This window comes from Sitodiplosis mosellana, unplaced genomic scaffold (assembly GCF_009176505.1).
Source record: "Sitodiplosis mosellana isolate CC-2019 unplaced genomic scaffold, AAFC_SMos_1.0 Smas_scaffold_6191, whole genome shotgun sequence".
In the NCBI taxonomy this organism is placed as follows: Eukaryota; Metazoa; Arthropoda; class Insecta; order Diptera; family Cecidomyiidae; genus Sitodiplosis; species Sitodiplosis mosellana.
The window spans coordinates 943,173-970,721 of NW_022601432.1; the positions used below are offsets into that span (position 1 = coordinate 943,173).

A 27,549-nucleotide genomic window follows, 5' to 3' on the forward strand; every position below is an offset into this window, starting at 1 on the left:
GAAATCTATTAAATGGTAATGTGGAAAAAATGTATTTCAATTAAATATGACCATCGGTGGAGTGAATTTTGTCAAACAAATGATAAATTTTCCGATTTTTCGAAAAATTTTGTCATTTTTTGTATGGAAGGTCTTAATTATTTTTCCCGCAGTTTTTGGGCAATTTCATCAATAAATGATATCCATTACCGAAAATAATGAAATTGATAGTCTAGTCCATTTATAAAAACTTCAAATATTCTCATAAACATCATTTCATGAATATTTTTTTGTAAAATAACAGAATTAATGGGAAAAAACTGAAATTTCAATGCCGGTCCTAATTAAATTTCCATGACTGTATATACAACAATAAAATTCAACTTTCCGAAACTTCAGCATAGCGATGTTATTGTGGTGGCTGCGCCGTTAGAAACGATAATAATCGGCATGCAAACTACATTTCGACCATTTATTTCGGCCGTAAAGTTATGTATTGTGTTGTGAAATTTATGAAAATGTCCCGTTTCAAATCGATTTCGATGATTCAGTTGAGAATATATCTCAATTGAGTCTGTCTCGCATGGGTGATTGACGCAAAAACACATTATTTTTGTCATATTTTCACATGTGTTGCCGGCGCTCAACAATAATAACGTAAAAAAAACGGCACAACCAACCATTTTGTCGTTGTTTTTTGTTTTGTTTTAAATTTAAAACTGAATTTTCACTCTGATTCGATGCAATTGAAGCGAGAATCAAAATTATTTAATGCTTGACGAGTTTCTCATGGCACATTAAAAAAGCCTCAGTGCAGAAATGCACAAAATGAAATGCAAAAATGTTGGTTTCATCAAATTACACATAGCCATCATCGTTGTTGAGAGGAATAGAAAAGCAGAAGAAAAAAAAGCAGCAACAACAACAAGCCAAATAGCCACGCAAATTGATGCTGCTTTTTCATGAGAGCAAATTTTATTCTCGCTCTCTCTCTCTCTCTCTCTTTCCATCCCGCTACTTTCATCTCAACTGAGAAATAAAAAAAAAACATGAATCAGTGAGCAAATTTGCGAAATGGATCGGCATTCGCACATATTACAGTTGTTTGTGATACATTTTCAAATTATAGTCAATTTTATTTGCACATTGTTGTTGTTTGTGTGGATTTTGGTCGGTTTTTTCTTTCTTCACCGACGTCAATCATCCACCAGAAACTTAATGAGGCCTAAGCCACAATTTGGTTTGCCGCATTTGTAACTGGAACGGCAAATATTCCCGACGATTTTATGCGTTCCCGTTGTCAAGTGAGCAGAACATGCATTTGAAAGAATGAATTATAGATGTTTTTTGTTTGTTTTCGTACGCAGCGCATAAATTAAATTGTGGGCTCGAAAATGGTCGCTAGGGAAAAATAAAAATGCATAAGATGTTTCGAGCCACTGCGTCCGGTATAATAACAATCACAATTTTTCTAATGGATTCGCATTTCAACTTTGTTCTCAGAACAATTGTCCTCTCAAAATTGTTTGTGCACAATGAGCATAAATGTGAACTGCATCGGTGTCTTTAGTCAGCAAACCGTTTTTTTCCCCAAATGCTTCTGATTTTTAAAAACAATCGTTGCTTTTTTATTACTATGTTTTTCTCTGAAACTTTTACACAAATCATTTTTCGGGGAATTCAAAATTTGAATCGATTTCTAATGAATTTGTTCGTTTGTTTGTGTTCCAGATTGAACATTCGATACGTGATGCCGTCAGCACGACTAGCGCTGCGCGAGGAGGATGTTGTGCGGTTGACATTGGAATTTCTGCATAATCGTGAGCTGCACATATCGCAATTAAGCTTGGAACGGGAAACAGGTGTCATCAACGGTCAATACTCAGACGATGTGCTCTTTTTACGGCAACTCATTCTCGACGGCCAATGGGACGATGTCATCGAATTCATTCAACCGCTGGAGGCGCTTCAAGCCTTCGGCATGAAACAGTTTCGTTATTCAATTTTAAAGCACAAATACATTGAACTGTTGTGTATCAAATCGGAAGCGGGTGGTGCAATGACGGCGGCCAATCAGGGTATGAATTCCGTTGAAGGTGCTGTCGAAGAAGTCGTACAGATTTTAAGTGAATTAGAAAAGCTTGCACCGAGCAAAGACGAATACTCCGCACTGTGTTTGCTGTTAACATTGCCACGACTGGCCGATCATTTGCAGTATCGCGATTGGAATCCCAGTAAAGCTCGTGTTCAATGCTTCCGTGATGTATTCCCATTGGTGGAGAAATTCTTGCCCGGCGACAAAAAGTCACAGGCCATCTCAGCAGCAAAAAATGATCGCTTAATGTAAGTCTTGTGTCGATTTATTATCGCATCGCATTTTTTCTCTCTAAAATTTAATGCTTCTGTTTTCATTGCAGACAACTAGTCATAAAAGGAGTGCTGTATGAATCATGTGTGGGCTATTGTCAAGCAAAAGCAACCGGTTCGCCCGAATGCTCACAACAAGAAATGACTTTTTCAAGACTGCTCGATGGCTCAGTTGGTTTTAGCGATTCCGATCTGTCATTGCTTAGCTGGCTACAAAGCATCCCATCCGAAACATTCTCAGTTCCATTCGAACAGAAAACATTGAATGTTGACGTGGAACGACTTGAACGACCATCATTGGAAACATCATGGACTGAACACATGCTTATTACTCCTATCAAGGTGAGCTATTGCAAAAAAGAAAACCATAAATTAATACATATTTTGTATTTATTTGATGATTACAATTACAAGAAGTAACAGAATAGAAATAATTGCAAATAAATTTAAAAATTGGAAAAAAAGAAAGAAAAAAATCAAAATTGAAGAAAAATTCAACCATTGAAAATAAATAATTTTAAATTATAAGTTAAACATAATGTGAAAAAATTCGACAAAATCTTTGCATTTTATTTTCAGCCAAAAACATTTCCACATTCAGTGATGCCATTTACACGACCACGCAGCGCAGCGGATATTATGACACGATCGCTTCTACCAACATTAGATGGACTCACTTTCGGATTAAGTGAGTTTTCTTTTAAATAATTTCGATTTTGACGTTTTTGTTTTTGTTTTTTATTCTTTGGTTTTCATTCAAGTTCAATTCGGTTTCATATTGGGACATTATTTGTCTCAGAAAATTAATAAACTCTATAAACAATTTGAAACCAATGAATTAAAAAGTGGTCAAAAATGTAATTTCCATTCGAATTTTTTTATTTTTAATTATAGTTTTTTGTCTACACCGTTTTTTAAAATGTTTTTTTCAATTTTGTATCAATTTTCTAATTTAATATTTTATTCAACTACTTTTTTTTCCCTTATAGATCCAACATTTGCCCGTGCGATTGAAGGAAATCCAATGTCAAGGTATCCTTAATTGCCACACAAACACACACACAAATGCATTTGGCATTTATTTAAATAACAACATTGAACTGATTAATGTAAAATGTTTCTCATTTATTCACAGATCAAGTTTTGCCAGTTTTCATTTGACTGGTATCAAGCCTAGTTCAGGAAAATTGATGACATCCAGTGTAGATCGATTGTTTGAAAATGACAGCGACGTATTTATCAGTTCAAATTATAATGATTTCAATCAGGTACGTGTCATGGTGTTGAGTTAATTGAGTTTTTTTTCTGAATTTAAATTGAATTTTTTCGATATAGGCCCTTCCAGCAATTCAAGAGACTGCATCTGTTCAATCAAAGTCACCGGAACCACCGAAGGTTTTTATTATCATACATTTTTTTCTTTAAATATTAATAAAAAGAAAGTATTTGTGTATTAATTTGAAAAATGCATCCAATTTTTTTTTAGCAAAATTCAATGATTAATAACCAGCAATTGGACAGTGCAACTAGTAATTCGGGTGGTCGTGACAGTCCAGGTACCGCAACATCAACGGCAAAAAGTTCACGACGTGATTCGCTTACGGATAAAGTGATTATTCCGACGCAAAGTCAAATTCAGCAACAGCAAACAACAAATCAGGTGCAAAGTCCGCCACAATCCACTCAAATGCAAGTGCCAAAGGAAGCAGCGTTCGAAATACCAACGGCGAACACGAATCGAAGGTGTGTGTTCGTAACATTAACCAATTTAAATTGAATGAAATTGAAATCAATTTACGAGAAGAAAACGAAAAAAAACCGACCACTTTAAATTGGCAAATAATGTTTAAATAGAAAAATTGCAACCCAAATCGGGCCAATGGTTTATTTTAAGACGAAAGCAAAACAAGAAAACCTGCAAATCATTTGAGAAATTTTAATTTTGGAATTTTTTTTTTTCTTCTAATTTTAGTAACATTAATAAAACGGGACCGATGAATAGTAGTGATGCAGGCGGTAACGGTGGCGGTGGTGAACTTTTCGAGAAATTCCAACGCCAGAAATTGAATCGTGAATCGTCAGTAAATTCAGGCGTTTTGACCGATACGTAAGTACAATAGAAAGAACAAAAACAACGATTTATCATTGATATGGTGGGTCCAAACACACGGACAACCGATATGAATAATGCGCGTCTCTTTTTTCTTTCTTCTTTTGTCACATATTTTTCTCACTTCGTGTGTTGCTCACGTCATACACACTCAATATCAATATCGATATCCAAATTATATCGCTACCGCATATATTTCTATTTGTTATATATAATTATTTCCAATGTTGAATGTGTGCTTGGTATGTTTCGCAGTGGTTGAATTATGTAAGGGAATTCATTTATTGTTGATTCCTATTAAATAGATCTCATCATTTTAAATTGAATTACATACAGAGAGAGAGAGAGAGTGAGAGAGAGTGGGTGAGAGACAGGGCGAGGGTGGAGGGTAGATGGAGAGAGAGAGAGAGATAGAGAGTCAAAATAAGATATTGTGATGAAAGACGTACGTATGAATTGCAGGCAATAGATAGTAGTAATAGATTGATTGTGGCGCTACTATTTTATTTTATTTTTTTCTTTTCGCTTGTAGCCGGGCTATCTCGTTTTCGTTATTCAATCGTTCGTAAATGTATGAAAATAGGGGCTCAGTACGAACCTGAATTAGTTGACTAAAATTGGACAGAGACGGGTTACTGAGCAGTCGTACAACGTACGAATAATCACAAGACTTAAAATATTCCGAATTGATAAAGGCGCGCGCTCATTACAATGACTCCAATTAGAATTTTAAAACATGTGAATGTGAAATATTTCTTTTTCTGGCGCGAATTTTTGCTTCTGTTATTCTTCTCTTTTTTCTCATTTCATTTCGACTCTTTTTTCTCTTCTCCTGCTTGTTTGCTTTTTCACGACATTTGCCCATATATATATATATATATCGCTTCAATTCGTTCATTTCGTACAATTGTATATTAATTTTTTTTGGGAATAGTTATCATGTTGACGTTTGAGAATGGTATGAGTGTTTGCGTGCGTATGTGTGTGCCTTTGTAGGCTATATTTTCTTTTTAAGTATCAATAAAAGAGCGATCATATGAATGGTTTGGAGCGAAAATGTAATACAGAAAAGTTAAGCGGAAAAATGTCAAATGAAAAAGGATAGCTATATAGTTCACTATAGTTTACTATACAGTTAGCTATATAGCTATCTCTTTTCCGCTCATTCATCATCGACATTTTTCCGCCCAACTTTTCTGTATTACATTTTCGCTCCAAACCATTAATTTTATTGTCGTTGTCATTCGCTTATTCTGCACATATTTTGATTAATCTAAGAATATGGTGTGAATAATTCATGCGTTTGCTTATTCTCGCTCGGTTCGAAACTTTAATTGCCTGCAATTCATTTGCAAAGAATGTTTGCTCAGTCAATATATATTCTAATTTGTGGATGGATCTCCTCTCCTGTACACATCTTTCGTAATTTTCCAAATGCGAAAGGTTATCTTAATTATGGCCATATTATTTCTTATCTATTTAATTATTATAGAAGATCATGCATCGGAAACAAACACGATGGAGCAACAAAAATATAGAGAGAGAGGCATAGAGAGGGTGAATTATAAATGAAGCTTGTATCAAATTATTTTCTATTTGAGTTGCGTTTGCGTTCATTGATCGAATAAAACGAATGGCCCAAAACGACCAAGAGAAAATCAGCTAAATTGCGAACAACAAGAATGCCCAACAAACACTTTCACCATACCTGTATATACGGTATTCAATGATGATCGAATGCATTTTATTGATACATTCGGTAAGCGATGATCTCAGCGCATCGATTCTTTTTCTATTGTAATCTCTTCCTCATATCACGCACTGAAATAATCCAGCCTGTGAAAAATCCTATCCAACTTGATTTTGCGAGTCATGGGTAAAAGTATTTATGCAAAGCATCGTTGGATATTTTGCGCCACATTTCGCAGGGCAAGTGCTTGTTGGGCCTTTGGTGTTGTGCGCATCTCCTACATGTAATCGAAATTTTACAATCGGTATATTGTATACTGCAGATTTGTTTTGTTACATTGTTTGCGCTTCATTTTCTGGTATTTCTTCTTTGCCCTATTGTTGTTTGCGCTCGCGCTCGTCCTACGGCCCAATGTCATGTGTTCAGAAATATTGCTACAGACATTTAGCCCAAACGACAGAGAGTAAAAGAAGGAACGAACCAATGAACACGAAGGGAAAAAAAATTAACGACACCAACTCGATAGATACGTTTTGTTGTCGTTTCGAAAATGATGCATGACAAACGAAAAAAAAACAAACAGAATTACATACACACAAAAAGAGAAACAAAACTAAACTATTCAAATGTAGAGCTCGTGTGAAGAGAGAATCAATTCATCTAGGAAACGATGAAAAAAAGAGCGAGAAACAAAACATATGACTCGAAGCAATCCGGAATCGATTGATCTTGATCACTTCCTGCACTTCACAATTCGATTCTGTCTGTCTGTCTGTCTATCTCTCTCTCTCTCTCTATGTCTATTTCACATCTCAAAATAATCATACCGTCATAATTTTGTTTCTTCGGCCCTTGCGTATACACACAGATCTCAATAATTATTACGAGTTCAGTGCAATGACTGTAAGGAAATAATAAATTTGCAAAACCAAAAAATCAATAACACTAGAGTGTGGCAGACACCGATGAATTTTTTGAAGGGCAAATCATTTCGATTCACACTGTATTTCATATTCGACTTCTTGATTGCGATGACAATGCGAAAATTAATTGGAGTTTTTCATTGCTTTTTCCATCATCTTTTTTGTTCTTCAATTAAAAACCGTTTACTGCTTCAGCAATAATAAGGCAAATTTAATATGTGTGCACAAATCGTAATCATGTGGGGCTTTAATTACACAAAACAGAACAAACTTAGGGAATATTGACCAATAAAAGTGTAAAATGATTTTCGCTCATTTTTTTTTGCTTCAAATTTTGTTTGTATAGTACACCTCCAAGTGGTAATAGCCCGAAATGTGTGAGAACAACAGGGAGATGAAAACATCCTAAATGAACACATTTAAAAGCCGAAGATAAAGTGCGAATATGCGAAATGACGGTGTGACGGAATGAAATGATGATACAAATGTCGAAGAAGAAAGTCCTTTGGAGGCAAAAACTAAAACCTGATAATTAAAGAATAGAATATAATGCGAGCGAATTTGTGACACACACACATACAAACCCACGTATATGTGCATTAAAATCAAATGAATTATTGCGAACAATCAAAATATAAAATTATTTCATTCTAATTGTAGAAATTTCGCGCAAATTCATTTCTGTTGATGCTATTTTCGATACAAGCGAGAAGCGAAGACACAGAGAAAGAGAGAGAGAGAGAGAGAGAGAGAGAGAGAGCAGGGGAGCGGGATTCGTGTTCATCCAAGAAAAGAAACGCTATCAATTGACATCATTAACTTTGATTTCGTTCAATGATCAATTTATTATCATTTTGTTGACCGTTGTTGATTCGCTTTTATTTAAAGTTCGGAATTTTCTTTTCGTTCCGAAGCTGTTGAATGGCCGTGCTTCCAATTTTGTTCGCTCACAGTGTCTTTTTAGCACATGAAATCAGGCGATGAAAGAGATAGAAGGAGAGAGAACGCGACAAAAAAATATTGTTTTCATGCATGTTTTGGAAGCGCCAGCGATCTCAATTCGTGTCGGTGTGGCTTGCGGTCAAATGGATCTATTGTCGATATCGATTCTCTTGACTGGGGCGACAAAGAAGTGTGGCAAGGTATACATAGAGTGAATAGAGGGAGAGAGAGAGAGGGAGAGAGAGAAATCCGAGCACCAAATAGCAATGGCAATTCCTGGAGAAATAGTTAATCAAATGAGCAATAAGACAGGTTTCGCATGCCACTTAACGACACATATCGCATAGCTGTTGCATAATTTACTTGTATGTGTGCACGAAGTTGTCTGAATATTCGTATTTTTGTCAACGTTGTTTATTTCTCTCTCTCTCACTCTCTCTCTCTCTCTCTCTCTCTCTTCTTCTTCTTCTTCTTCTTCATTTATTTCTCCTAAGCAATTCGATATATGAAACACAGTCGTCACATGGAATGTTTTCGCTTGAGTCTATTCAAACATATACACTTATTTATCGCTTGCCTCTCTTTATCGATATTGCTTATTGGTATATGATCAATTACAACTTTGTAATGACTATTCAATTAGTTGTCGCCTTATGACTTTTAAATATGAATACATTTATGCGCTCGCTGTTTGTTTCTGTTTCGTTCGTTGTCACTTTGGTGTACATATTTCTCTCTCCCTCTTTCTCTCTTTCTCCATCTCCTTTTCCCTCTCTCTCTCTCTCGGACTATGTTCGGGTTTGCTCTCTGTTGCTGCACCAGTATTTATTTACCTCTATGTCGTTACTGCGTTGTATTTATACAGCCGTACACATGTTGCGAGTTTATTGTCCATAGCAACTAGTTGGTTCACACCGGATTCCAAAGAAGAAAAAAAATAGAAAGAGTTTGAATTTGCCTCCATTTTTCTGTGTGTGGTATTGGTTGCACACAAGCAGCCGAAGTCATGTCTCTTTTTGGCTAATCTAGTCGCATATTTTGAATGATATGCGCCAGAGGCACAAAACCTAAGGGGGAACAAAACAAGACACAATTCCAAAAATTTGCTTCGTGCACTGCAAATAACTTAGCAACAACAATAGCGGCAAAAACCGCGTCAAATCCAATGAACGCCATATCAATAAATATGTTTTACGGCTGTCTTTCCTCGGCTCTCACCTCCATTCAGTTCAAGTATTCTGATGAGTGAAACTTATTCTCTCATAGCCAAATTGTAAAAAAAAGCAAGAAATAAATTTTGGTTTTGTTTTTAAAATAATTCCAACAAATTGCTCAACTTTATTTAATTTCGAAGCACAATTTCATTTAGGTTTTACAATTTGACATACATTGAATATAGTTTAATTTAGAGTTTCATTCTTTCATACTTTGTTTTTTTTTTTATTTCTCTGTTATATATATAAAAACAAAAAAAAAATTGTAATAATATTATAGTAAAATATGTCTAAATTCATTTTATTCTTTTTCTTTAATTATTTCATTTAAATCTTTGTTTATTGTTGTTGAAAATGTGTTCTCTTCGATTTGTTGTTTTTGCAGAAATTCTATATGTGTATTGAGTTTGAAGTTTGCGTTTCATTTCATGCGTCTATCATTTTCAAATAGAACTTCAAGTCTGCGACCTAATTATATGTATATATTTATTCTTAGCTTGCATTTTCATGATCATTTCACTTGATGTTTTCTTTTTTCATCATTCTCTTTTCATTTCTATGCTTTGTGTGTTTCTGTTTGCTTTGCTTTGCTTTGCTTTTGTTGTTGTGTGTATACTAATAGGATTTTTTTGAGTGTGGTGTTTGCCTTTTCAAAACAAGATTGATTGATTTTTTTCTCATTCCTTACTGATTGCTCTACATATTATATGTATATGATTTTGTATTTTGCATGAATTTTACGCGCAAAGTTTATCTCATTTTTTCCTAAGTTTTCGTATTGATTTTGTGTTATATTTTTTTGTTCATTTTTTTTTGAATATTTTTTTATATTTCGATTATTGATTTCATTTCTCTCTCAAGTTACTTTGTAAATCTCTCTGTCTCATAAATCAATAATTAATTTCCTACAATAGGTTTTTTGTTTGTTTGTTTTTTTTTTCTTCTTTTTCTATTTATTTAAACAATAATAATTATTTATTATAATAGTATAGTATGCGTATAAATTGTATTACTGCAACCGGCCTTCCTCTCTACACGCAACGGCTGCTACCAGCGCAGCACCACGTCCCGAACCATCTTCTGATAGCATAAGTTCGAATTTGATATCCGGTTTAATGAGCTCACGAATTTTCGCTGTCATTAGATCATGAAATTTTGGATGGAAACGATACACCGAACCATCGATGCCAACCACAACACTTTTCTCATCCATTCGATCGATCAATGCAGCAATGCCGGCTGACACTAAGTGAGCAGCCCGGGTTGAAACACACTGGCAAATATAGCGAACATTTTCACAATCTTCGTCGGTGGCATGATCCAAGCCCAATTCTTCCAACACTTGGCGACAATACATATAGCTGCCGGGTTTGTCGCTTTCAATTTCGGACACGAATTTTGTGAAGAAACGGCCTCGGGTATTTAACATTTCTGTACTTTGGCCACTGAACAATAGGCCCTCTTTGGTGAATCGAACCAATGCCAGTCGCACCAATTCGCCCATATACATGCCCGAAATCATTTTCTCTTGGATTTGTCGACCTCGATTTATGCTGTGCTCGTCAATTTCTCTGTCGTATTGTGTTCGTACAAAGTCCAATGCACCATTGTCACCGAACGCTCCCCATTCGGTGTTAACAATGACATGATCTTTTTTGGAAGTACCATCGAAGAGGCCGCAATTTTCAACCTTTTCAACGTAACAGGCATTACTGCCGGTGCCAACGATCAAACCAATTCGACAGTTATGATTTTTCCATGCACATGACATCAGTGTGCCGGTTGTGTCGTTTAAAATGGCACACACATCGATTTGCACGTCACCACGGCGTGCGATGCCATCTTTCAATAATTGTACAACATCTTCACCAACAACGCCCGAACACGCAAAACCTTTTGTCCACTGTGATAGGAGGCCGCGCGTTAAGCCAAGCTGCCGCAATGGAAATGAGAATGTGAATCCTAATGGCAAACGTTCACTGTACACATTGTTCTCTTTCATAAAATTGGCCAAACACTCGGCAATGTGATCGAATAGCTCTTCGCCCTTGCCCAACATTATACTCTGTGGCACCGCATAGATTTTCGATTGCATTTTAAATTCATTTTCACCATTTAAATGAATAATGAGCACACGGAAATTTGTACCGCCCAAATCTAATGCCAAAAATTTGCCGCATTCACTGCCATTTGGCAAATCCTGAACATATGTGGTAAAACATTTGATATCGGCTTCATTGTGTGTTTTTGCACTCAGACCGCGTTCAATTTCGAAAATGACACGTTTCATCAGCTCTTGCATGTGTTCATCGGTCAATATTAATTCTTGACATTCATCGCGGATTTGTTGCGATTTTGCATCAGCCTTTTTTGTACCCATTTTGCTCCTCTGTTAGTCTGACTGTGTGATTTATTTTTAATTTGTATCTTCTTCGTTTTCGTTTCGTTTGTTATGCGTAGATATATATGTTGTATATATACGTTTTACACTTCTTTCTGGTTTGTACGCGATTGATTTTGATGTGTCTTGGGTTTTGATTCTCGGTTCTGTTGAACTGCTTTCGTCAATCGCCTCTTACGTTTTTACTATTTTTTCTTTCGTTGCTTCTTCAATGAACCAATTTATTATTATTTCTATTTATTTTTTTTCTCTTCTTATTCAAAACACCACACCAAATAAACAGTATTCAACTTGATGCAACGGATTTTTTCAATTCAGTTGTTTTTTGATGAATGAAATTTGTCAACACTATTTCTTTTATTTTTTTCTTTGACTTTCAATTTCGATTTTTTTTTCGTTGGCGTTATTTTTTCCTTTCTTCTCTTTTTTCTCTCAACTGTTTGGCAGGCTACGTGCGTTTGTGTATGTGTTTTCACTTCGCTTTTGAATTTCAATGGTTAAACACGTAATTTGAAAATTGGTAAATTTTCCGCACTTTTCTTCGGTTCAATTTATTTATGTGCAATGTCCTTCACAAACAACCCGTAACGGTTCGGTTAAACGAACACCACACAAACGAAAAAAAAATTTGGTTATGTAATGACCTTTCCTAAAGGTGACTGCTCGTCGAACCAAATATGTTCGCTGCTATATATTGGTTGGTTGGTGCTGGTGCTGGTACTGCTGCTGCTGCTGCTTTCCTTTTCGCCTCTTTTGCTCTCAAATTTGTCTCCTCTCAAACATGCGACTTCAACACTTGGCGAATTTTTTAAACTGAATTTCGTTTCCACAACGGAGCGGATTGTGTGTGCTTTCTCTGATTTTTTGCTTATTTGCTTTTGGCTCTCTGTATGTGGTGTAATTCGTTGAATCGACCAGCAGCCACTATTTAACACGATTATAAACTTCAGCGTTCTAAATCAATTTCTTGATTTGATAATGAGAAGAAGAAAAAAAATTTATGCGATGTATTCGATTTCCTTTTTTTTTCTTTTTTCTTCGCTTTTATACGCTTCTTTTCGTATATTTATACATATATTTGATGTATATATATATATAAATTGTGTGTTTGTACTTCTGTTCCTTTCCGTTTCGAATGTTTCACGTTGACTGATTGTTTTACGTTCTTTTTATCGCTTCGAAAAATGTATTGTGAATGTCAAAAACCAACTTCATGTGCACTTTAATTATATATACTCACAATATGAAAAAAATAATACGAATGAAACGAACGAGTGAAGAAAAAGAAACTATAGCGCGCGCTGCGAGAGAGTCGTAATCGTCGGTGGGCAGTGCTTCACACAACCGTCAGTCGTTGGCACGAATTTGTATTTTTCGTTTGATTTAATAGGAATTCTCGTGCTGCTTATCAGCGCACAGACCGTTTTTCGTTGTTTTGCGCAGTCCACAATTTGACAATCGACTATACACACTAGAAAATGCTACGCGCGAGAACGGGCAAACACGAATTTTGTTAAAACGTCGTCGACGTCGACGACGTCAACAACAACAGTGTATCCAATATAAATGAGACGGCGAATACAGTCGTCGCCTGGTGCACGAAACAGACAGAAACAGATCAGACGCAAAAAAAACCGATACGTATATAGCGAGAGATAGAGAGAGAGAGTATAAAATGACTCGTTTATACGACGAGTTCTCTCCTCAAATGTAGAGCTCAATAGTATGCGTGGTGTGTGTATATGTTTCTCAGACGAAGAGAGTATCGGATATTTCGACGTTTGTGCGAATCCATGCGCGTGCAGTTGTGTGTTTCACAATAAAGATTTTGAATTACAGTTCTATGAATTAAAGCCTAACATCATTCCATGGCAACATCTATACGTATATAAGCCGATGAGAGGCGACGAATCGAACGAAGGAAAAAACAACAACAAATCAACATGCACACACACACACACACACACACACACACACACACACACACGCATGCACACATTGCCAAACCGTCAGCCAGTACATTGAATTCACTGTTTCAATGGATACGGCCATTGCATTTGTATGTAGCAATCTTACTACGAAATTGAGCAATTCTATTGAACCAAAAAATGAGCTCGTTTTTACACGTTTTTCCAATCGTCCAATACGATTTAAAATGGGATATTATCGATGGATTTAATGAGAATACGCTATTTTCGTACAGATCCATTTGTTTGCCAGCAATTAATTCTTTCAATCAGACAAAACAATCAACATTGCCAACGGAGTCAATACAACGGATTTCGAATCGAACGAAAAGATATAAGAAGCGATGAAAGAAAAGAAAAGGAAAAAAAAACAACAGTTTACATTCAGTATGTGTATCAATTGTGTGAGAAAGAAGGCGCGTTCGCTCCAAGGTGAATGGGACAAAGACAAGCATAGGAGAAACGAAAAATGAAATAAATCCGATGTACTATAGTAGTGTATATGCATATATACTGTATGACACACAATCAACCGAAATACGCTTGTGCGACACAATCTCGCGTGATACACCGTATGATTGTGATTGTGCGTTAGATCATTCATATATTCCACTATGTCTATAGCTATACGCACCGCATAACACGTATCACACGGAGCAAGAGCGCTGAAGTGAGCGCGGGAGAGAGGAAAAACGAGCAAGAGAGAGAGAGAGAGAGCGCACGTGAAAGAGCGTCTGGAGTAGTATGCACACAAAGACACGTAGTGCTCTCGCATTTCATGGTTCAAACACCGTAGAAAACATATGCACATACGGAGCCATATAGATAATTAACATATTTGTACGATGCAAAAGAGAGTACGGACGAATGTGCGAGTAAGAGGGCTGATGGCGACATTAACCAACTCATTTCACCAATACAGAAGCGCAAGCCGTTTTCTGATTGGCTACATGTTGAGTGTGTTCTTTATCCGACACACGAATCGACCCAAGTCTTTTTTGTCCGTGTGTACGTGTTTGTTTCGCTCTCGTCAAGCGTCTGATATCTCAGGCATTGACGTCACAATCTTGCCGACTTTTTTTCTCTCTCCATGAACTGGCTGTTTTAGCCTTTCTGTGTGGGTACTGGCACATTGTTTTGCATGTTTGTGTGCCAGTGGTGCGATTATGACACTCAACCGAGAAACGAAGAACAGAAGAAAAAAAAAATGAAGGAAAAATATCCAACGAAGTACATGTGTGCAGCCAAATTGATTAGTTTTCTTTTTTTCGTCCAATTGTCTGATTCTAATGATAAGAATGAGTTGACCAATCCCGAAAATACTTGGTCATTCATTGATTAAATGGAATCATCGATTGGTCACCCGTTTCAATTTACAAAAATAAACGGTTACTGAGACTAAACAAACGATTCAGTGGAAAAAAAAATAAATAACTATCGCCAAAGTGAATCGTTTGCAGGGAATTTTCGGATTTATCCGACTCAGTCAGCAAAATGTTAGGCTTCGATGGAATTCCATTCTCAGTTTGGAATGCATATGAAACGAGTTATTTTCGTTACTGCAATCACGTACGTCTATTTTTTTCTTCTCTCTGTCCCATACACACACACACACACACAGAGAGAGAGAGAGAGAGAGAGAGAGAGACGTATGTGTCTATTCTTGAATATTCAGCTCGAGAAAATACTCACCAATGCTCTATAGCCGACACCAGAACTAATGGAATTAATCGTTGCCTGCTTTTTTTTTGTCGTCCGTTCATCCTTTTCTAACTCATTGTGCAGCGGGTGTCGGTGCAACCAATATTTAGATTTGATATAAAGAGACAAATAACAAGTTTTGCTGCATTTTTTTTTCTCTTCTTTTTTTGAATCATAACAAAGTAAACACAATGTCAACACGGCCATATCTTGTGCACTGATCGATCCGATGAAAAGAGGCGCGTAATAATTATTTCCCAGTAATAATTTTGATCGTTTCCTATAAGCGTGAACGACGACACGGTGTATGGCAAAGTCACATCGATAAAAAATTAAAAAACAATAATGACAAATACATTGCGGCTGCGGTGTATGTGTGTGTGTGTGCATGGCAATCTTGTCAAGGCAAGTTTTTGCCTCTGATTTTTGGGATCATGCCCCTTTTTGCGGCCGTTGTTGTCGGTGTTGTTGTCGCGTTTGCTGTTGTTGTTCTTGTTATTGTTATTTGTGTCTTAATACAAATACACGTAAATGATGTTCTTCCCCCGATTTGCGATAGCCGATCGCTTCCATCCATTTTTATTATTTATGCACTTTTCTTGCCGTTATACGTTTGTTTGTTTTTTTTTTTATTGTGTTTTCGTTTCAATCGTTTTGCTTCGTCGAAGGTATTTGTTTATGAATGTGGGATAATTTTTTTTTCTTCTCATTTTGTTCCCTCACTCTTGATGTTTTCGCGTCATTAGTTTGTCACATTGAACTGAATATGCATTATCTGGTGTTGTATGTGATAGAATCATCAAACATTCTTGGAAATGAGCTGATAAATTGAAAAATCAAAATTTCGTATTGATGCACATATGTGCACTATGCACGGAGCTTCAATATTTCAGGCATCACCATCAAAAGGAATAACATACAATTTGTCGCCTTTTTGAAATTGAGACAATTAATTAAATGTGAATAATATTCAATTACGTTGAGTAAGCAGCATTCTCTGTATCTCTCTGTCACATTCTCACCATCTGTCTCCATCTCTTTCTGTCCCGCTCTCTTTATCGCAAACATCTGTGTGCCCGGCGAAACAGAGCAATGACTAAGAAACTAGTGCTCGTGGAGAATGTTGTGTGTTGTTTGTGGAGAGTGAGTGAGCGGATAATGCATCGGTGGCCCTGTATGATGCGTATGCACAACAGTTTGTTCGTTCACACAGCTGCTATGAATAAAAGATTTCTAAATTAATAAAAAAGTGAATAGCCAATACAAATGCATTCTCATTAGTTCAAATTATTCAGCCACTGTCCGTTTCATTTTTCAGCTGAACAAAGCACAACAACACGGACTTCTTTGTATTCGTGTGTGTGTTTGTTTTCTTCGCTGTTTTTGTTGTGCTTGTTTATTCGCTATAGATTCCAAATCGGTTGCTACTTTTTTTTTCTCCTTTCGCACAGGATTTTGAATCGTAATTCATTTCTATGATTCGGTTTGTTTACTAGTTACAAATTATATATTATTTTTGATTTCGAAGCAATGCAAATGAGAGCACATCTGATTGGCGGGATAATCGGCGGACCGAAGAGGGAAATGAAATGTCAGGAAGAAGACGCATAGAGTAGTTTTTGTTGTTCCTTTCTATCTATCGTTTCATTCTGAGATGTGTTGATTGATTTGCGTGAGCTCTGGCGCGCGCGCATTCCTTGTTTTCACTGGTAAACAGAGCAAACAAATAATGACAACAATTATTCCGCAGTATATACCCCGTGTCCACCGCTCCGTATCTGTACTGAAAACGCGCCTCAAAAACACACATCCAACACACAAGCACATTATCACATTGTCGTCATTCAGTATGATATGATCTGCGTGTTTTGCCCACCGGATTGGATTGGCCCACAATTTCGTCAACAACAACAACAAAAACAAAACAAAGAAAAAACATCATTATTTTTTTTTCATAGTATATAAAAACAACTAAAGCACAATGTGAGATTTATATCTATCGCGTAATAATGACCTGACTGACGACTCACAAAAAAAAAATACTCGATGAAAATTGAAAAGTTTAGAAACGAAGCGCAGGCAGAAAAAAGAAGAGCGACCACAAAAAAGAAATGCCAATCGTAATTCAAATTCTCGAAAGTAGCTAGATCAAATTGTGCGCAATTTTCTGTGATTTGCGATGTGAATCGTCGCATATTTTTCCTTCAAGCAATAAAAAAGTTAAAAATAATGCGCGGAAAAACGATACATTTTCAGCATACCGCGCGGTCTTATCTTTATGCGCATGCCAAAAAATGACGTTGAATAGACAAATGTTATCCCCCGCAATGTGTTTTATGCTCACATTTTCACACATTTCTGTTTATCTTTCACATTTCTGCGCGTCTCTATTCACTTCGTTTGACACGACCATTTATCAAATCGCCGGAAAGATATCGACATGAATATTGGAATCAGACATTAGAAACGACACATTCCAACGTGATATTGCACTTTGAGACCGTTGCAAAATTTGCCAAGAGACCAAAAAAAAAAACTCCCAGCCGAGATGGAGCGCGAGAGTAAGGAGCACCAACAGCGCATCACGTACACATTTCAATTTAAGCAAAAGTATAAATAAACAAAACGTTTTGTTTCGTTGATGACGTGCATGCGGTTATTTTTTTCTGTTTGCTCACTTTTCATCAATTCTTGCTGCACATGTGACTATGACTCTCTACGATTCTCATCGTATTTCATTGAGGAAAAAAATCAAAGCAAACGCAACAACAATAACAGCATCGAAATAGCAGAAGTGAAGCAAAAAAAAACTAGCTTGCCGAATAATATAAATGAAATGGCAAAGTGCGGAATGATTCGGGAATATGAGTACAATGTACATGAGCCCAAATTCTTGATGATGTCATATGAAGCCATTGTGATGAAATCAAATACTAACACCAAAGTTCTATTGGAATCTTTTCGCCCGATGAATTTCTTTTCAATTGAAAAAAGGGAAAAAAAAATTCCGTTGAACACGCACACCCATTTTTTGAACATAGTCGGGCTATTTTTGACAGGATTGCGGGCTAATCAATCTGTAGGGAAATCGATCGAATAAAAATCCACTCGATTTGAACAATCAAATCGATTTATTGGCTATTTTCTACTGTCTGCTACTGATTTTGATCATTTGGTGACCGTATTGTGTGGTGTACGTCGTACGTTTAACTCGTGCGTCAGTACGAATTGTTATCGAACATTGATACCTGATATAGGAACACATTGCTTGTCTCCATATTCCGATACAAAAAAAAAAATCCATGACTAAAGGGTCAAAAATACATAGTGAAACAATAAATTGTCAAGTGGCCATCGTCGCTCGTTATTCATACTCGTTTTTTTTTTTATTTGAACGACGACTTTGAGCTGTGGCTACTTTGATTTTACTTTGCCCATTTTTCTTCTCCTTCTTCTTTTTCTTTTTCTTCTTCTCCTCGATTCGTTATCGTATTAATTGTGTGTCGATTGTTTCATTTTAACAGCACAAAAATGTATCACATGTTTCATTTACAATGTCACATTGCGTACCGTAGCACGCAACGATGCTAAATGCTTGGCTATATACACTTGTTTGAACTTGTTTGGTGGTTTGTTATACTCTTTGTTTAATCTATTTTCGGTCGGTGTTTTCTCGTAAATTCAGTCTGTTGACTGCGTTGCCTGCTCTTTTTTTTGTGTCTGTTTTCCGAATATATTTCGCTGTGTGTATCGAGTGAGAGCGTTTAGCGAAACAGCAGCCGAGAGCTTACACTAAATATGAATACTAAACGATAAAAATGATGGTTTTGATGGGTGTCGATGTGACTCAAGGCGCGTACTCAACCAAATGGGATGTCATTTTAAATGCATGTCTCGTGACGATGTGTCGGTCGTTGTTGTTGCTGTTGTTGTTATTGTTTTTTTTTCTCTTGTTTTCTTATTTCATTCTCGTTTTGTTTTTTTGTTCTCTTAAATTTTTTTTGTTTTGTTCATCATTTTTTGAATGGCAAGCGAAATATTTTCTATTTTGATCCGCTTAACAAACACCAATAAAACTATGTTTGAGCAACGTGTGAACTTCGCGCAATAAATGTGTGGTATTTGCTTTGATCGTTAAAATACGACAACATAAGCGATGTCACTAAAACGACCAATGTGTCGATCATATTGATGTAGTCCAACAACTTACTTTGAAAGACGCCGTTGTCGTCGCCATCGTAGCTGCTGCCGCTGCTGCTTCATCCAATTGAGATTTTGGGTCCGTGGCGCACGCGGCAGTTTCATTCATATGCATAACAACATGACGATAACAAACTAAAAACACACATCACATGGATGTGTGACAACGGCAAGACGAGAATTCCATGGCTTTGTTTTTCATTTTGTATCATTGTCAGTTCTTGGCCGTTCGATATCGGCACACAATGCAGGCTTTCTCTCTCTCCCTTTATCCGCCTGTCTGTTAAGCTTGTTCGCATATTTTAGTTGAGCACAGGTAATTCTTTTCGAATGAAGAGTAAAAATGGTTTCTTTTAGTTCAAAGTCGACATTATAATTGTGCGGTTCAGTTCAGTCATTCATCCCTTTTGATCGCAAAAATTTAATTTGGTTTCCGGTTGGAAATTCCATGAATTTGTGAATTGATTATTGGCGTGTGCAAACGAACATTCGGTGTTGAGATCATTGCATGTCAAGTGGAATTGTGGGCTTATGATTTGTTCAGAATAATGGTAACCTTGTCAGCTTGGAGATGTTCGAAACAGAAGTGATCAATGAACAAATGTGCAACACGAGCATAATCTGGTTTTGTTAGAATAAAGAGAAAAAAAAGAAAAACAGCCAGTGACGCTGCAACACTTGCTTATCTGTTTTTTTCTTCTGTTTGTTTGCTTATTTGGAACATTTCGTAATCATATCGCCAAATTGAATCTCAAGTTGTACTTGAATTTGAACCATTTTGTGCCTTTTGGTCACACCTTCAAGTTTCCGCCACAGTGACTCTTATTTCTTATCAATTTATAAGTGTATATCCAATTCTGCGTTGATAATCGTGAGTTACGTGCCTTCAAACATTGTGATTCATTGAGTAAAATTCAAGCAAACAGAATCACAAAACAAACATACACACGTGTGATGAAACAGCGAAATTCTTCATGATAACGAATCGGATTTCTAGAAATCGAGATTTTGCGAGAGAAAAAAAATGAGTGAGAGCTTTGGGGTTGACCGTATCAATCGATAATAAATTTATTTCTCGGAGAGAAAATAAAATGTATTAAGAAATCAATGTCCATCAAAAGTGTAAACAGTGCGCAGTTAGAGTTTTTCTTCTTCTTTCAATTCACATACACACACGTACCAATCGAATTAATTGTTTGTGAGATCCAAGTCCAAAATTCATTTCGAAAAAAATCTAAACAAATTTTATTATCAAAGAAACGAAAAAGAGCAAACAAAACGAAATTTCACAAAAGTCTGCCGATCTGGTTATCAACAGGGGACATTTTTTTTTCGAGGACTGATAATCAGAGTGCATAGACACACATCACATGAGACGAGCCTCAAAGCGTTTGCCTTTTTTTCTAAATCATAAACCGCGATAGATGACGGTGTTGTTGTTTTTTTGTATCTCGCGTTCACAACTCATTGGACATTGAGCCATAAACATAAAAATGTTCGGCAATCATTGAGACGGCATTACCTTTGACACTTTGAATACGTCGTAATCACAGTGCTGAAAACTTTCCGGAATCGTCCTAACAACAAAATACCCGAATCAATATATAGCAAATCATCGTGTCATACATTTCTTTATCAGCTCAAATATTCATTTGATGTCTTACGCACTGGGCGCAATCAATTGCTAAATTTTCCGAATGCAAAAAAAACAACATTGTCCATCAAATCAACACTTGAATATGACTGTTAACAACTCAACACCTCGTAATCTATCATATATATTCTTTTTTTGTTCTTTATGAATTTTCCATGATTTTTTTTATTCTCTCTTCTGAAATAGTTTCGTTGGACAATTCAATCATATTCTATTGAATATAATCCTGTTTGACGGCTTTTTGTTCAGTTCAATCTCAATTGAGCATTAAAAGTTAATCGTTTTGCGAAACTATGATTTAATTGACATGCATAAAAGGAATGTGAACAAAAATGGAATTCCTTCCGGTTATAAGGAACGAAGCAAATCAGCACCGCACTGTTGCTCAAATCGATGAATATTTGTTTGGAAATTTGATTTCTTCATAAAAAAAAAAAATCGTAAACAAATGATTAGCCGAGATGTTCATTTGCCTATCAAACAATGAACATCCAACAATGAACAATCAAAATTGAATCGGCTAATTTCATGAAATTTTCCATTGGGCTTGGCCGGACTTGTTGTTTTTTTTCCCGTGAATCCTAGACAACACCGATGACGTAAAGAGGGATTAGCATAGCGACGAGAAAAAAAGAGAGACATTATTAGGAGCGTAGAAAAAGTGGTGTATTGTCGTTGACCGAATCAACATAAAACAATCATTAACGCACAAAGTTATAGTTCCTTTAATCAATTATCTATTTTGTATTTGTTTCCTCATCGTCGGACCGCGTACGCTTTCGCTTTCGTTTGGCGGATTTCCATTGTGTGGCTACACGACTGTGCGTTGCTCGCATAGTCAATCAGTTTGCAATAGAATTTTAATTATACACATTTTCCAATTGTGCACTTTTCCCGATGCAGCAGCAGCAGCAATAGCGACTGAGAAAATAGAGGCAAACATATCAAAATCACATCCAGACAATCTCACACCAGCCGCACATTCACTTCATTGTGCGCATATGGCTTGTTTTGAATTCACATTCCGCGCACGCTTTTGGCGCCTCAATTCAAACTATAATAATATGCAAGCGCAGAAAGAAAAAAAATTTGTTGAAGCAAAATGCAACGAATAATCGGTTTGATTTTTATTCCCAGTTGTATGGTTGTACTTTTTTTTTTGTAAAACCCAAGAACCAAGTAGCAAAAGTTCAATTCAGAATTGACTAATTGACGCATCATTAATCGTGTTTTGAACTGGAGTGCTTTGAATCATAAATGTTTTAACTTTGTAATGCATTTATGTAACATTGTGTTTGCGTTTGTAATTCCTTGGATGAAAACACATCGAATATAGCAACAACAAAAAAACCTTCAACTTGAAAATCTTTTTCAATGAGTCGGATTTTTTTTTTCGTTCCTTTGTTGTAACCGTTTTACCGTCGTCGTAGCCGTTGTTTGCGGCGTTGCACTCAAACTAGACAGTTTTTTTGTTTGTTTCGTCTTTATCTTCGCGTCGATGTTGATTCGAATGGAGAAATGAACTTTGAGATTGAGGTATTTTTTCACTCGTTTACGACACATTAATTTACGAATACGTTTCCAAAGTTCGAGTAAAACATTTTTCTGGGGCGCAATTCATTATCTGCAGACTGACAATAGCGCTATTAATAATCGCAATTATCGATTGAGATTGATTCGACGTCTAAATAAAAATCAATCATTGCAGTAATAAATCACATTTCATCCATTTCGAAATGTATTTTCCAAACGTGACTGTTTGCAATTGTTGATAACGATAGAGGAAAATAGAGAGAGCAAAAAAAATCCCGATTTCAAATTACATTTAAACCGATGTATAATTTGTTTCAACCGTTTCGTTGGGAATATCGACGATTTCTGTGTGTGCAAAGTCCAATCGAAATGTGGGGGATTTTGTTCTTCATTTAGATTAGCTGGCCGTATATTTGCATGATGATGTGCATTTTGATGTTTATTCCAATTCGAATTGTTCTTTATATCATGGGAACTTGCTGGAATCGTTCTGTACTCTGTTCTCGTCACAATTGAATATCGAAAAAGATATGGCAAAGCAAAAGAAAGACTCAAAAAATGGAATGAAACGAAGAAAACGCTGCACTATTCGAAGATCGTATGAAATGATATAGTTTTAGCTAAAGTGTAGCGATCATGCGATTTGATCGAAAATGTATTTATGGCAATTGTGCCCTTGATAACGGCTGATCGAATTTCTAACTCTCTCTCTCTCTCTCTCTCTCTCTCTCTCTCTCTCGATGTTTTCCTTCTGCATTGCAACCGAACAGAACAACGAAAAGAAAGAAAAAAATTCGCATCCTTTTAGCACATCTTATTCAATTTGAATGATCAAATTGATAATTAATGCACACACATTAAATGAATGCATGGCATCTGTGCCAATGTTTGAATAAATTCAATGGGCTTAAATGATCGTTGCATTTTATTTTCGGTACAATTGGTTGCTTGTGTTATCACAATGTGTTTATTGAGTCATTTACAATTCAAGAAGCAACAAACACTATGCGAACAACAAAAGCGTTAATTGTCTATGCGAGAGAGCGAAAGCGAAACAAACAAAAAGAGGCGAACGAACAAACGGTATTGTTTGAATCGCAATTGATCGAAACCTAAATAATATTGGTGCTGTGTGTATCCGTTTGGGTATGGTTTTGCGGTTCTCGTCATTCCAATTGTATTCGCACCAGTGCTGTTTGCACCACTGTTTTTTCTCTCATCAGCTTTTTTGCTAACCAAATGGCGTGAGAGATGGATGATTCATAGCGTATGGAATAGTTAGAACATTGAGCTATTATAGCTATTTGCGCTGCATCCCATAATATAATTACAGGCGAAAAAATAAATAGATATTCTCCACTATATCGGAGATGCATTCGCTGTGCTGTGCTGCGCTGCGCTGCGCTTTTCCACCGATGCACAGACACTTGAAGCAAGTGAACGCGTGCAAATGGAGGAGACACGTATTTTAAGCTCCAGTGAATTCGTAATTGATAGTTTTGGACGTTTGAAGTCATAATTATTGTTCGTTTGCGGTAATTACCAAATGGAATTTGATTGATGTGTCATTAATTCACTCTTGATGTTGTATTTTGTTTCGGAAAAAAATGTCGACAATAGCAACAGAGAATAAAATAGCAAACAAGAATCCACGGTGCGTTACATTGGATGCGACACTCAAAATCGAAATTGTGTGCGTTTTATTTGAATTTGTGACGCGATTATTACAACATATGACTTGATTGGCCCTTTCGATTGTGTGTGGCTCTGCTCAAATGAACGTGATCGATTCTTCCATATCGTCGCGCTTTCGCATGCGATCACTGTGTGTCATTTTATCGAAATGATTCCGATACATTTTCATTTGAGCACAACTGAATTGCTGTGTTCCCTAAAAACAACCCACACATCAATAAAGGAACTCTGTGTTTCTATCGCATTAAATGCAAAGAGAGTGACAGTGACAGAAAACAAAGCCAGAAACAACCACGACGATGACTACAATAAATAGTCAGTCTGAAGTCATCACATTTGCAGGCATTTTGATGTAATTACATTCCATCGAAAGAGATAGATAAAATGCGAGGCGTAAGAGAGAGAGATAGAGCGGGAGAAAGGAGCAAGCAATCGAATAGATACTCGATGTTCGAGCCAAACAACGTCAATGTCGTTGTATTTGAACGCAAAAACGTTAAGGTCTGCACCTAACGATACTAATATGCCTAGAACCGCTTGTATCGAGCATATCGAGCTGGTTAGTGCTGTCGTCGTCATCGTTGTTGTTGTTGTTGTAGTTGTTGATTTTTTTCTCGCACGCTACCATGTATAAACACATCGAGCGATGATCACAGTACTGCTGCGCAAGTGCAATTTGATTCTCTTTCATCGTTCACTTCATATAAATTATTGTGATCGCACAGCAAAGGCTTTAGTTAATTTGCGTTTATCGTAACTGCAACTAATCTCGTGGCGTGCGTGCGTGTGTGAGTGTGTGTCCAATTTATGTCTATGTTTCGGGGTGGATTTAAAGCGTCGCAGTTCTTTTTTTTTAATCCAAACGACGAAACTCATCGACATTTTTCATTTTATTACTGCTGACAGATTGAACAAATTGCGAAAAACACGTGAATGAGTTGATTTTTGGTCAAGTGAAAGAAAGAAAAAAGTCAAACTAAAATAGAATTGAAAACAAAGAAAAAACACTCGAATATACCGAAAGAATTATTGAATTGTTTTGAAGAAGAAGAAATTATTAGTTCTAAACAAGAGTCATGTTGATACATAATAAGCGTTTGCATCCACGTCGGCCATGTGAGCCCGGTGAACACTATCATGGTTGTATGCTGCACGAAATGCAAGAGCAAGCATCAAATGTACGAAATTCCAAATCGCCCGTCAATCGAAGTCGTACACCATCATACAGTTCATCATCTTTGGCAACCGTACCACGACGTCAACGTCATCATTCGACCTCGTCAAGTAATTCAGCTCTATATTCGCCACGAACATCAACACCACAATCTCCCGGCTGGAAATCACCATTGGATACACCAAATAAACGATATTCAATGGGTGCATTTCCAACGACATACGATCAAATCAATGGTTTATTCTACGATGCGGTCGATGCCACACCATCGAAGCCATCGTTAAAATCAGTCAGCAGTAATTCGGATAGAACTAAACAAAAATCCAAATCAACCATTTGCTTGAATTCGTCATTGATAACGGCCACGGAAACCGGTAAACCTGATAAACGTGGCCACACCGTCACATTCAAATGCTATGATTCACCGGACGAAATAATTGCCAATTTATTTCCCGGCATCGATGACGATAAAGAGCCGAAATATCTGCGCAAAGGCCATGGTGCCGCACAAATGGCCAAACAACGATCAACGCAAAAAGATTGGTCGAACGTTGTACGCAGTTCATCGGCCACCGGTAATTATGCCATTCCAAGTGATAACCGAAAATCACAGACACAGCCGCAACAGCAACGCGCATACAGTGTATGTAGTGATAATAGTGGAAGCAACAAAGATCGATACCGATCACAATCGTACAGTATTGCACGATTATATGGCATCGAGCGTGATTTTCAGAATTTATGGTGCGTTTTTTTTTGGCACTTTTATAATATAAGTTGTACCATGTGTTTGTTTGTTTGTCTCTCTGTGTGTGTGCTCGATTGTTCATGTGTTTCATATGTTGTTTTTTTTTTTTTGCAATTAAATTGTGGTCACGCAAAGTTCATATTTATTTGGTTTCGATGGTTTTACATTTGAAAATGATGAGAAACTTTTTTGAACAGCATCAAACATATTTAACAAATCCATTTAACAAATTATCATTTAGCTTGAGAGAGTGAAATGACCAGGGAAAGAGGAGAGAGCGCGAACATGTCAAAATGTTCTAAATTTATGCAAATATTTGGCAATTACCAAATTGATAGCTCGTCTAATGTTGTTGTTGTTCTTCTTTTTATTTTGTTTCGTTTTCTCCTTTGCTTCGCAAAATACAGTCTCAATCAAACAGATAATGCGGCAAAGATACCAAATATAGGAACAAAACCAACGTCCAACGGAAATGGAATAAACAATTTGATGAAATTGAACAACAACAGCAGCAATGGAAGCATTAACGAAACCAATGGCAAAGCTGTAAATGTTGATGAGGTGAGTGCTTTTTCCCACCCAATTATTATTTTTATATTGCGATTAATCGCCCAACAAATTTATATAAATACGACGAATTAAAAAAAAGAAATAATTTTTCAATACGTTTTGTTGTTGTAAAGGGGTCATCATTGTTATTATATTTGGTGAAATGACATTAAACAAAACAAATGATTGTTTTCCCGTATTCTGATTCAGAATGTGAATGATAAGTAGTCAAAGTTCGGGCCGTATACGGTCATTCTTTGGCGCATTTGTTGAGTAATTTTGCATCAAAAGTAGGTTTTGCGTAAAAATTATGAGCATAAATTAGTGATTGAAAACTCATTTCAATTAATCAAATATTTCATTTTTATGAGTTGAAACATGTGTCCGGGGCAGTTTTATAGCCAATTTTGAAGTGGCATGTGATTCCCCCAGGACATAATTGGCTGCACGCATAAAAAGTTATTTTTCACCATTATATTTCTCTCTTATTTAAATCAGTATTTAATGACTGTAAACAAAAAAAAATGGAATTATCTCGTTCATTTCATTGATGATGTGAAGACATTAAAAGCAATATTGCATACACAAAAATAATTGATGAGGCGGTGTCAAATGTCAGCACTCCCAATGAGTGCTTTGGAAGTCTATCTCTCTCTCTCTCTCTCTCTCTCTCTCTCTCTCTCTCTCTCTCTCTCTCTCTCT

At 36.5% G+C, this 27,549-nt stretch overlaps 2 protein-coding genes across 7 annotated transcripts in view; one reads left to right on the top strand and one right to left on the bottom strand.

The window, feature by feature from the left end:
• Positions 1–27,549, top strand: part of LOC129576603 (WD repeat-containing protein 47) — an 83,366-nt gene that overhangs the window by 15,523 nt on the left and 40,294 nt on the right. For 5 of the 6 annotated variants that reach the window (XM_055461894.1, XM_055461895.1, XM_055461891.1 and 2 more), the window contains 9 exons: positions 1,711–2,322; positions 2,397–2,688; positions 2,926–3,034; positions 3,336–3,378; positions 3,482–3,614; positions 3,682–3,741; positions 3,833–4,089; positions 4,319–4,453; positions 26,706–26,859. In XM_055461894.1, coding sequence (XP_055317869.1) covers positions 1,730–2,322; positions 2,397–2,688; positions 2,926–3,034; positions 3,336–3,378; positions 3,482–3,614; positions 3,682–3,741; positions 3,833–4,089; positions 4,319–4,453; positions 26,706–26,859 — 1,776 coding nt within the window. In that variant the 5' untranslated portion in view covers positions 1,711–1,729. Of the gene's footprint in view, positions 1–1,710; positions 2,323–2,396; positions 2,689–2,925; positions 3,035–3,335; positions 3,379–3,481; positions 3,615–3,681; positions 3,742–3,832; positions 4,090–4,318; positions 4,454–22,655; positions 26,295–26,705; positions 26,860–27,549 lie in introns of those variants that run through there. The other variant, XM_055461897.1, reaches the window with a different exon arrangement.
• Positions 9,307–16,337, bottom strand: LOC129576604 (hexokinase type 2-like). The gene has a single exon (XM_055461899.1). The coding sequence runs from the start codon at positions 11,603–11,605 to the stop codon at positions 10,235–10,237; it is 1,371 nt and encodes a 456-aa protein (XP_055317874.1). The 5' UTR covers positions 11,606–16,337; the 3' UTR covers positions 9,307–10,234.

What these genes read in the sequence shown, in the direction of transcription:
- LOC129576604 (XM_055461899.1), bottom strand. Translation starts at nt 11,605, where the DNA reads ATGGGTACAAAAAAGGCTGATGCAAAATCGCAACAAATCCGCGATGAA.